Here is a 12,916-nt window from a genome sequence, read left to right as displayed (position 1 = left end):
TTTTTGTAAGAATAGCAGATGGTTGTTAAAATACAGGAAAAGAAAGTATTTTATTTTCATCTGTTTATTAGCTGAAAGCCAACTGAATTAAGGCATCTGAATATAGAATATTGGAATGTGTAAAGAACATTTTGATATTAAACTGTCACTCTTGTAATGCAAATCACTTCTCTGGCTAATAGTTTAATAGGAAAAATTTGTTACAATAGTCCCGATGTGCTTGCTGTATTGCAGTTAAACCTTCTGTATTTAATACATTGCCCATTATGTAACTTGCCTTATAGATCCATCCTGCTTCCTTTGAATCTAATTGCAGTACTTCCTCCCACAGCTATACTGGAGCCAGAATTAAATTTCCTACATCCATTTTTAGAGGTGATAAAATTATTCTTTAGGTGTTGTCTAGATTTCACATTTCTGTCAGCCTTGTAATGCTGGGTGACAGGAATATTTGGGCATAGGGGTCTGTATGAAGATTAAATCAATATATTTTATAATCTCATTAAAGAAGGGAATACAGTGGTGGATGAGACCAATCCTGCATTTTTAACTTTGGTTATACCTCAAGAAGTAAACACTTTAAAACTTGTGATTTTGACACAAAACGACCAATTCTTTTCAGTCTGTGTAGTTTACTGTGGTCTGTGACAATTACATAAGGTAAAACACAGAAATAAGCACTTTTGCACTTTTTGGAATTAAACCCCTAGATCTTGTAAGCATGTTTTCTGCTTTTGTGAACAGTCCTAATTCAATGAATGTTCTGTATGGGAGCAGAAGTTTGCTGTCTAGATATCAGCTGTGCTTCACTGGGATTTCAAGGGACCAATTCTACACGAGTAAAAAGCTGTCAGACAAAAGGGAAGAGGAAATGGAGTTGGATCAAAAAAAAAAAAAAAAGACAAAAAATCACATGTGCTAAATAGGATGTCAAAAACCAAACAGCTTCCCACAGTGCAGATTTCCAGGCAGTTCTCTGCTTGTTTCCATTTTCTTGAGCTTAGGGGCTTTCAGGGCTTTATATACAAAAAGGTCTAGGCTCTGATCTTGCAGACATCTTCTTGGTTTTAGTTCACAGTATAAAAAACACCCAAATGAATCACTACTCTCTAAATCCTGTGCCTCAGTGGGCAAAGTGTTTGCAGGACAAGTTTCTTCTGCAAAATCTGCCCCCAAGTTTCTGATGAGCAGGCTGAAATCAGTATTTCCTATTGATTTCAGAAGAAACTGTGTATGAATGAGAGATCGGAATATGATCCCTTTGAAGCATTCATACTTGATTATACAAGTCTGGACTAATTCTCAGCATAAAACCCAGCCTTATCTGTGTGATTGACAGGGTTCTCTCAAACGGCATGATCAAATCATATTAGGATTTCTTCCATAGGGAATGAAGAGCAGACTTCTCCTGTAACAGGGGTTTCTTGCCTACTTGGACATCACTCCAACGATTGCGGCTGAAAAGGCAGTCTCATCTACAGCAGGTTTCTTTGTTCCCTAATAACTGATGTGTTTGGATCCTTTGCATATTTCTTTATATTAATTTCTCTTAGAGTTTTTTAACTGAAGTTGAAAGTTTCACATAGCCATAGAGGTCTTATGGAGAAAGCCCTCGTTCAGAAAAAGCATAAGATTGCATCAACAACTACTAAGACTGGGAAAAGTTTAAATGACAATTTCTGTAATAGTGAGAACAAAAGATACTCCATCAGTTTTTGGTGAATGCACTGTAATGTATAAATAAGTTCTCAGCTAAGAGGTTTTGCATTGTTTCATTTCTTTATAACTGAATTAAACAAAGATGTCTGATGTACAGGAGACCATGTTAGACATGCTCACATTGAACTTTCAATTTATTAAATGACAATATTTGGCATCATTTATTGAAAAAAATAATGTACATGAAATGATACTGTATAGTGTCTTTCAATATTTAGAAGACAAGCTCTAAGCCTGTTTTACTGTTATGACTACTCCTCCAGTAATGTATAATCTTTTTGAGTTACTATGAGTAACAGTGCAAATGACACCCATTATGTAAACTATAAATCTCTTGTAACATTCATTCACATTAGTAACATAAGTTTTGAAATACTGGTGTTCTTTTTGCTGATTTTAAAAGAAATGTTATGCATTTTACACAGTGTGGTAACTACTTACCTACTAAACTAATTCACTTATTGATTCAGCTTTATAACATCTACGTTGTTAGGACTCCTACTAATTTCAGTATGTTTTCTATTTTATTTTTATTTTAATTTCTGATTTAACATTCTACTAGCCACAGCTACATGGAGTGTCAATTTACCACCTTTCCATATTAATATGCTGTTGCTCATGAGTGGTACGACCTCATGTGATTTAACTGGTGTATTTGTAAGACGGGGCTGAAAACTTTGCATGCTTTGTGGATCGCATTCCTTAGTGGGTTTACTTGAATGATACTGCCCTCTACAGATGCTGTCAGTACTTAGTGGAAGTTCAATTTCAAATATTTCAAATAACTTTCTTTGTTGTTGTGGGTTTTTTTTTTTTTTTCCCCTTCCAAACATCATAGATTGTTTCTGACTTCACTCTTGGATTTTTAATACTCTAACAATAGGCAATGCAAATTCTGTGTCTGCATACTTCAGGTTTTCCACAATACATTTTTAAACACAAAGAAAATGCTTTATATTTATCAGGTTTTTATCCATATGAGGATCAGTTTTGCCTTCTGACCTTATCCTTTGAATCAGATCACAAATACTCTCACTGACTTTAAGAGGACTAAATAGGAAAGTAGAGCGAAATATAAACAGGTACAGGACAATCTGGCTCTAAGTATTTTGGAAACATACAAATCTGGCACAAAAAGTTTGCAACTCACTGAAATCTGAACATGGCATACAGAGTAAGAATGAAAACGAATGTTTTTATGAGTTAAGATGTATCAGATTCACACTGAAGCATCTTATTCCTTGCTCAATAAATCTTAGAAAACACAAATCAAAACACAACGAGGAAATGTGCTGGTATGAGATAAAAACCAGAATCTCAGAGGTATGTTTCCTCTGGCAGACGCACAGTTTTCTCTGGCATATTTCCATAAGGGCAGCACTTGACTTTGTGCAGAGAACTTACATCCCTCTTAAACCTTTAAAACTAAAATTAAACAATTAACATTGAAACAAATTCTGGTTTTAGATTGTGCATCACTCAACTTCTGCTGACAGTATGCATCTATCCAAAACCAGAGCGTGAATCTTCTTACTGAAGAATATTTCAGGTGCAGTTTTAAGTAGCTGGAAGTAGCATTCCCAAGATAAGCAGCTCAGCATGCACCCCCTGTTCCCCAATGCTTCCTTCATCACACCCACTGGCACCGTTATGTTCTGCTTTTATTATACGTATATAAACCTCATTCTCTATGGCACCAAAGTATCCCCTCATAGCTCTCCACGGCATTCATTACTTATCCGTAACTAACCTGCCTCAGAGATGTTGAATACTGATGCGTGATCGCTAGCAACAGACGAGGCTGATGACTGCGATGATCCAGGAGTTAATTCTGAGTTACCTGCTTCCACTGCCCCTTCAGTGTCTCTCTCATTAAGGTCAGGAAAACTGAAATCTGTTGAAGTTTCATTATCATTAAGGCTATCTGAGGTACCTTGGCCAGAACCACTTTCTTCATCACTTGTAAAAACAGCCCAAGACTTGGACTCTGATGTGTTTTGCAACGGGACACTAGCAGTCTGAATGTGGTTCTCCAAAACTGGCGCGTCGTTGTGCTTCTTGGGCATCACGCTTGCTGTCAAAGTCGGTATGGATGTATGATCACGTCTGTCCGTGGCATGGTTTATCTGACTGTCTGAGGCAGCAGTCGAAATTTTCTCTTCTTCTTCAGGTTTCTCAGAATGTGAGCTTATAATTAGGTTACTCTGATCCTTGTTATTGATAACCTTTGTATTTTGTTCCTCTACTACCATATCCTCCTGAGCTTCTCTATGGGAAGTGCATGAGATACAGTTACTTACAGGGAAGCCATCGTCATATTCATCGTAGTCATCCTCAACTACAGAAGGCCACAAATCGGTACTGGACACGATACTGGGAGACAACCCCGAGGATTCTCTAGAAGGAACCAGCAACCTATTCAAAGTTACAGGGATCTCACTTTTGGGAGGAACAGCCGTAACAGAAATATCTACATTTCGTAAAGGAAGAGTGTGATGAATGGACACGTCAGAATCAGAAACAACTGCAGGCATACGAACAGCATCAAAACCAAGTGTAGAACTTGAAGAGACACTGGCAGCCTCACTTCTTTCAAAACCACTTGAGGAGATACGGCTGTCTGCAGGAGTAGCTACGTGTGGAAATGTATCACCTGTGAGGAAGGGAGCTGTTACGGCATTCGCTGCTTGGAGGGGAAAGGCATTTGTACTTTCTAAACTGGTCAGCTGGAGGGAAACATCACTATGCTGAACATCTTCACTGTTAAACAAACTGGATGAACCATATTCCTCACTTGCATAAGAAACAGATAAACCTTGAAGTGACGCTGTGGGCTTACTAAAAGTGTTTGACAACATATCGGCAACGGAAGGTGCAGGTGTAGAATGCAGCATGGTTTCAGTTGTAGCAGAACTTGGTGCCATTTGATGCAATATTTGGTCAAATGTAGAACTAGGTTTATGAACCCTGGAGCTTTCAGCCAATATCGGATCACTAGGCACAGCTGCAGCCGTGTTAAGCAGAGTGCCATCGCCAGAAGACTGGAAGGAGGATTGCAGTAATGCTTCATTATTTAATGTAGCTGAGGTCTCATAAAAGTATGGCTGAGTCGAGGATAACATTTTGCTATAAGCAGGGGCAGAGAGAGCTTGATCTGAGCTTGCACTAAGCATAGGTTTAAGCAAAGTGTCATCAAAGTTTGGAGTTGTAACATGCAAAGGCTGAACGGAAAGGTGTTTTTCTGCAAGTTTACTAATATCATGATCAAATATCTTAGTAGTGGGAAAAGCAAGAGAGACTGGAAGGATTCCCTTTGTGCTAGAAACAGGAAGTGGGCTTTCTTGCAGAGACATATTCTGCTTAATTACATCATTATTAGAAACAGATGTAGAAAGTTCAGGTATCACTTTACTTTCACCATTGGAAGCCATTTCACTTAAAGAAGAGGAAATTTGCAGTTCTCTCTCATCTCCATATACAACATCACCTTTTTGAAGCATCTTATTAACATCACTAAACCCAGATGATTCATATGTAATTTCATCTACAGAATCAGAGGAAGAAACGTTAAGTACTGTCAAAGTATCTGTATCAGGCAAAAGGGACTCGCTACCAGAGTATGCTTCAGACCAATCCGTATCGCTAGATAGAGTGCGCGTAGGCTGCAGCAAAGTATCAGCTTGTGATATTACAGAAGAAGGTTTATGCACCAGTACATTGTTATAGCTGCTAAATAAAGGTTCTTGACGAAATACGTCAACAGAATCATGCACAAATTCTGTGGAGTCATGGGAAACAGTAAAGCTTTGGAGGGAGCCCACATTACTAGACAAAGCATAAAGAAGTTCAGACATTGTAGGTAGTACATGCATATTTACATCACTGCTGGATGGTTCAACTTGAGAAAATATGTGAGTTCTATTATGACCAAATATCAGTGTCTCTGAAGCGGCATGAGTAGTCTGATGTGACACCACATCAGCATATTGAGCAAGGCTTGGCTGTATTAATGTATCACCCTCTGCCAACGTCAAAGAAGCATGCAGGGACACCTTATCACTTGCAACAGCTGGAGTAGCACTTTGTGGAAACATTTGAGAAACTGTATACAAACGGTGAAACATTTTACTACTGGAGGAAGCAGAGGAAAATGTAAGCAAAGGTACGTCATCATAGGAAGACAGGGTGGGTTCAAATGACACATCAACACTGGGAAATACAGGTGTAGCATGCAAGGTCACACCACTATCTGATGTAGCAGGGGTAGTGTCGAGCATCTGAGAGTCAAACAACAAAGGGGTGACTAGAGGAAACACTTCACTACTGTAGGAAGGTTGAAGAGGTATCTCACCATTATAGACTGGTTGAGTTGTCTGAAAGAGTACCTCACTGGCAGCAGAAGCAGAACCATATTCTCCAGAGCTTGAAGGGATAGAGTGAGGTGATAATTCAGCAGAGGAGAAAGCAAAGGTAGAATAATGTGGCAATTCTAAATCCGCATCTGAAGTGTCTTGTAAAACCACTGGGCTGCTGGAATAGGGCACTGTAGCTGGCTTTAATCCCTCTACGTAAGCATCAGTGTGACTGGTCTGAGACAATTGCCTGCTATCCGATGTATCAACAGATGGAGTTGTCGGATCTGTAGCATTACGAAACCATAAATTTCCATCAGTGGAAGAAGGATGCTCTGGAGGCTCATCAGAGCTTGAGGGTGCTACACCTTCTGAAACATACTTAATGGAGCCTTGGGAAAGAACATCATGCATGCTTATATCTGGGCTTCCTGAAGGAAGGGTGTCTTCTTGGGAGGTATCCTCTGTAACCAGCTGTGCTGAAGAAGTGGTAAGCACTGGACTCCAAAAGTCATCAGATTCCTGATGAGGTTTAAAAGGAGACAATAAGAAATCTTCATCACTATGGCCAGTAGTGGTTATTCTTGTTGGATCAGTGCCTGAAGAAAGGTATATGTATTCTTCTTCTACGCCTTTGGTGGAGACAGTGAGTTGAGGAGGAATTCCAGTAATTGTTTGGGATTCCAAAAATGGATCTTCCTCTTCTTCAGAAATTTCACTAACAGGTGGAGTAGTAGGGTAATAAACTGCTTTGAAAACATCATCCTTACCACGCAATTCTTCTTCTCTTGTTAAGTATCTATTTGTTTTAGATTCACTGGGGTTTGTCCCCATTTTTTCTCGACTGTAGCTGGATGTAGTCACCTGGAAATCTTTCCTCATTTGGTTTATTTTACTGTCAGTGCTAGAAATCACTGCAGTTTCTTCATCCACCTCTGTTTCCTTTTCATCAACTTCATCCTTTGAAAAAATATCATAGCCGCAGACAATTAAAAATGTTTATAGACACTGTACAAAAACAAAAACCAAAGTTGCAATAAGACATTTTCCTGGCTCCATAGAAACAAGAGGGGCAAAACAACACTTGAGAAGACTGTTGGTCTTAAAGCAAAATATTCAGCTGCAAGAACAGGTATCCTCTTCTCTCTTGAAAACATTACTTATTTGCAATACAAACAAACAAAAAATCCTGTGTCACAACCTCTTAAATATTGTGGTACTTTTACTCTGTTTGAGAAACAAAAACCACCCATAGTATTTACCTACTTTATTAAAAAAGCTCCATCTCTTTCCTAATAAAATGCAATTGCATATGCAGCAGCACACATCAATGAAAAAATGGTTTTGCTATCAGAACATACCCGAGCTGAACTCTGCAAACTAGATTGAGGGCCACCTTCAGTTTCTGAGGGACTTGGTTTGATAGGCAAACATAGCCCTAAGAGACACCAGCAAGAGAGCCTCTCACAAAATACAGAATGCAACGCCCTTTGTTTTTGAAGATCTGGCTTAGTGATGTGGTGGCAATACCCACTGTTTTTATTCAAAAGCATAATGTTGAGAGAAAACACCCAGAAGACTGGGACACAGTTATCAGTCTAAGAAATCCTTAGTTTCCATTATATTTTAGGCTGAGTAGATCTCCCACCCCTGCACTGATCAGGGCACAGCCAGGAACCTCTAGTGCTCTCACACAACACGAAGTACCTCAGACATGACTCGTTTGATGGGCCAAATACCTAAAATGTAGAGACATCAGCACGTAGACTGTGCCCTCAAACCTGGACTGGACTGCACAGGCCCTTGCTCCCGAAAATCTACTTTCTGTAGCGCAATGCCTGCACTTTTAAACTTTCTTAGTTCAAGCAAAAATTTGTTGACATTCACTGGCACTTGGTTACTGTCCTGACAGATGCAATATAATAGTCTAGATACACAGAAATAGAGAAATAACTATTATTGGTTACTCAGCCTCCACAAATACTAGGGAAGGTAAAGAGACAGGTAAGCACAGGCTATCTATTTAACTAAAAGGACTTGGCACTCAGTGAGAATATCGTGGTGATAGATTGAAACTACAAAATAAAAATTCTGAGGCAATAATTGATGCAAAGGTAGGTCTTACTGAAGGAAATATCCATGTTGGAAAATCAGTATTAGAGACTGTTTTAAACTTCATTGTAATATTTTCACCTCTCTCCTTGCTGGATCTCAAGCAACCAAATATGAAATCTGTGGAGGTTACCATAAAAATATCAAAAACTGTGCAAAATAGAGTTATACCGTAAAGTCTAACTTTCAAGAAGTAAGAGTAAATGACTAAGAATTTTGAAATAACTGTTAAATTCAAGAGATAGCACACTGATAGCAGGCACGCATGAATCCCAGTCTTCAGCAGAACTGCCTTCCTCTCTTATTTCAGTTTAGTACATGACGAGGTCATTGTAAGCAAGCCCAAGTCAGATTTGCCTTTAAACAAACTCAAAAGCCTAACACTGGGTGACAGCTTTGATTCTGCTAAATGAACAATTTTGTCAGGCTTCACTCAAAGGTGACAGTAACTTGATGCCCCATTTTTAAAAAGATTTAGGCATTTCCTGTGATAACCCTTACTTCTCCATGTATCCCCAGCCCCAGAGAACTAAATAGTGAGGTATCTCTAGAATACTCTAGGGAGAAATATGGCTGAAAGAGAAGGCTGTATATGCAAATATATATGTATGTATGTATAAATGCAGGTAATACATTCAGTTGGTGAAATAGTTTTGTAAATTTTCATAGAGTAACAATTCAATTTTGTTGAAATGTATGTATTTGAAATACTCTCTTAAAAATAAATGAATGCTATACCTCATATTCTTCAGTTTCGTTCAGTTCAGGAATGAGGTCAGCCTCTATAAAACAAAAATACACACCATATCATCCAACATTTTAAATTCACAGAATTATTAATTCTGCAAGGACTCAACTGATCAGTTAATGCATTTATTGAGACCCAGTCTAAGATGTTTTATAGGAAAGTGTTCAGAGAAGTGGCCAACAACCTGGGTTGAGGACTAGCTCTAAGGGTAGCAATGCTGACCTAGACAGGACACATTCAGCCACAACAGTTTTGCTCGGCTCTAATTTGATACTGCAGCACATGTTGGATCTGCACTGAGGAATCACATCCTGTCCAGGGAGAACCAAGTTTACAAGGATGTTTCCTACGAGAAAGTATAGTTTAATGCAGAAATACAGAAGGGAGAAAAAAGGTATGTCTGGGAATGAACTATTTCTCTACATTTAACCTGAAAGCTTTGAAACTGATGATGTAAAATGATCTGTTCTACAAATAGAGTACAGCAAATCCCTCATTTGTGCACCCAGGCTTGGAGCTAGGTACTAGCACAACACACCATCAAAATTCAGCATGGGTGCCTGCCTCCATCAGGGCAGAACAAAGAGACTGACCCTTACTAGAGTCCAGTGCTTAAGGCCCTTTTCAAACTCCCACCGCACTTGATTTAATGTAAGGACATGAGCCCAGTTGTATCTCATCTCACAAAATGTCCTCAATAAACAGGTACTGGGCACTCTGTGAGGAAATACTCTAAAGGTTTTTGAGACCTCATCACTTTTCACAAGTAAAAAACCATTGAAGCAGAATCAAGAAATGAATCTCCCATAGCCCAAGTGAGGATCCTTCTCTCTAGGTTTAGAGGTAATCTCTCTCTCACGTTCTTTCTCTCTGTCTTTCTGGCCAAATCCAGTATCATACTTCTGATGGTGGTCAGCAAGAGAAACTTCAAAGCTGGTTGCAAGAATCCTACGGGTCTGTAGTAGGAATGGGCACAGGTCTCCACTGATGAAATCAAATAGCCCTTCCACAGCATTAACTCATCTTACTGCTCCCTTGGTTCACAGAAAGACCCATTCCCTTTCTGAATATTTCTAAGGCTCTCTCCTAAGCCATGTTCTAGCACCCTGTCTGTACACCAGTGCTAGCACATATTCTGAGGGCTGATTTGCACTAAGCAAAAATGCCAGTCTCTTTGCCTGGGGAGCAATTCTAACAACAGCATCACACAGAGCTCCATGTTTGCATTTCCTTCACAGTTCCCAAGAGAAATTTTCTCAATATGCTACTATAAAGATGACATCTTTATACTTCTCATCTCTGCAAAATCAGATAGAGGTCTATGACTTAATTTGTATTCTCTTTGGTCTGTTCATATCTACCTTTCAAAGCAAATAGAGACATGTATTATATGCAAGACACATTAGATAAAGTTCATGAAACTAGCAAGCTCATATTGTTTAATTTGTAGACTGTAGCATGCAAACAGGTTTTGACTAAACAACACTGTACAAAATCTTCATAAATTGTTCTTTTGTAACAAACATTTACAAATGGAGTGAATTAAACTTTCATTAACAAGATAGAAAAAAATTATCTTACCTCTGACTCGTGGAAGCCTAAGAGGCTGCGGGGCAGGGTGGGGAGGGGAGCGAAGGGAAGGAAGGGGTGAAGGAGATAATGACATTCCCTGGCTTCTCAATGACATAAATCAAATATTGTAGACATTAGTTTCAAAGTCTTCCCACAGTAGGCATATACCATGTGTTATGTATTTAATAGACTTCTCTGAAAAAATCTTTTTAGTACAGAGAAATTCTAACCATTCTTTCTGTGGTCACTGTTCTTGAGTTGAGCTTTAAACAGACTCCAGCAAAAAAAAAAAAAAAAAAAAAAAAGAAGTGCTGATTGTACTAGAGTACACAGTAGGGTATGTGCTCTCAAAACTACAGTTTCTTATTGTCTCTATGGAGAGGCATTAACATACATATATAAAATATAGATTAACAACACCAAATCTTCAGGCATTTTACAGAATCTATTTAAATTTAGTTGGTCACATAAAATATATTTGTTGCAAGCATGAGAGGCAAACCCTTACAGAAGTTCTGTTAATCCTGTTGCTGAGTTTTTGATTTGATGGGAGATTATAGAAATCTGCTAACATCCCCCAACCAAGGAGCAGAACTGCACCCTCCAAAAAACAACCCATTGATGTAATCTGGTAAACAAGTTTGTTTATTTTTTCTGGAACCACATATTGATTTTTCTATATCTTACATTTTAAAATGAAATAATTAGAAAGTTTTTTAGAGGTCTTTTCACAGTCCATTTTAATGACAGATGAAGAAATTATTGAACAAAGATTGAACAAAGACAGAAAAGGTAACTATGTCCCTATGCTTATGTTCAATGCAAATATTTAAAAATATCTCTTAAAACAATCTGATTTGTAATTGTAGAATCACGTGCACAACATAAATGGTTTTCATTTCTGTACCATCTTATGCAATAAATGGCACATCAAGAACAGAAGTAATACCTGTTTTTTCTGATTTAATTAGTTTTCAGGTTTCTACATTTACCAGTACAAAAATTAGAAAAAAGAATCCCCTAAATGAAACATTTAAGATATGCTTAGTATTTTTTAGGGCAAAAGTCATGAAGACAAGTTACAAAGAAATTGCATAGTTAGACCCTCACAAAGCATCGCTGACAGCACTGAGCTGCCATGCAGGAGACAGCCTTGGAGAGCCATATCCCAGCATGGGTTTTTTCGATAAACACCAAGTGAAGTCCACACAAAGGAAGATAAGAGGAGAGAGACATTCTTACTTTTCATTTCCTGTGTCAGCAAAAGCATGTAAGTAACATTGATATTAACTACACAACAAACTACTGCAGAACTTTCAGAGCTATACAGATGTTATCTAGGGAGTTGAAGCACACATTTAGATAGTTACTCAAAGTCCAATCCTAATAGCAAATGAAAAATTGGTAAATAAAGGTTGGACTTCTATCAAAGCTGACTAAAACACTATGAATATGATTCCCTCTGTTTTCAACGGAGATTGTATCATGTGATTGTTACATCACATAGGGCATGCGATGACTTTTATTTAATGGAAACTAACTGAAAACAATTTTAACGTGCACACACACTGTATCACAAGAGAAAAGGCTGCCCCTCTGAAAGTTTAGGAAAAATCCAAAGAGGTCTCAACTATGATCATTTTCCCTATGTGGTGTCAGAGCTCCAGAGGCTTCCACAAAGTGAGTCAGAGAGCATGGCACAAGAGAGGCCCTTCCTCTTGTGAAGCACTGCCGAGAACGAGAGGGTTTAAACCCAGTCTGCAGATCAGCCAGAGCCTGCGGAGCCCTCACTAACCACACATGGAGGCACCCAGGCAGGATGGGGAGAAACACCCTCTTGCACGCATCTCAAAAGGAAAAGGCTAAAACAATGGTCGTATTTTGAACACCAGATTTGTGTTGCACAATGTATTGAAACTTCCCTCATTAAAAGTGGCCACTCCAAGGGCAGAATTCTTCCCAGAAAAGGGCCCATCTAATGCTTCCACATGACTCGTGCCTCACTTTAACATGCAGATTAACTGATCTGGAGGTGACTGGAGTGAATTTCATCTTAATTAAACTGGCTTACTCAGAGTAATTCTTGAAAAGAAAAGGTTTAGCTTATGCTTTATGTGAGTCAATTTTATGTCATGTCTTCATGGTGAAGATAACTTTTCTTTCACAAATTCACAAGCAGGAGCTCCAAGAAATCCCCTTTTGCCTCAAGATCTATAAAAGCAGATCACAAAACCAATTTGAAGTTACAGTTGTTACCAGCAAGTTGCTCTGAAAAATTCTTTCTTATTAGGTATCTACATTCTCATATATCTGCTTTTTAGTATTTTCAATATTAAAATATTAAATATGAAAATATTTTTAAAATTTGCAACAGTTAATTCAGATGTAAATAATTAGTAAAAGTAAGTATGCA

At 38.4% G+C, this 12,916-nt stretch overlaps 1 protein-coding gene across 1 annotated transcript in view; it reads right to left on the bottom strand.

Moving 5' to 3' along the window:
- Positions 1-12,916, bottom strand: part of PTPRZ1 (protein tyrosine phosphatase, receptor-type, Z polypeptide 1) — a 98,361-nt gene that overhangs the window by 30,585 nt on the left and 54,860 nt on the right. Inside the window, exons 10-11 of the mRNA XM_010156459.1 lie at positions 8,922-8,965; positions 6,071-7,031 (exon numbers count right to left, since the gene is read on the bottom strand). Of these exons, the coding sequence (XP_010154761.1) occupies positions 6,071-7,031; positions 8,922-8,965 (1,005 nt within the window). The remainder of the gene's footprint in view (positions 1-6,070; positions 7,032-8,921; positions 8,966-12,916) is intronic.

The sequence above is a fragment of the Eurypyga helias genome, unplaced genomic scaffold, assembly GCF_000690775.1.
Source record: "Eurypyga helias isolate BGI_N326 unplaced genomic scaffold, ASM69077v1 scaffold348, whole genome shotgun sequence".
NCBI lineage: Eukaryota > Metazoa > Chordata > Aves > Eurypygiformes > Eurypygidae > Eurypyga > Eurypyga helias.
The sequence above is the reverse complement of the archived record's forward strand: the minus strand, read 5'-3'. Positions and strand labels throughout refer to the sequence as shown.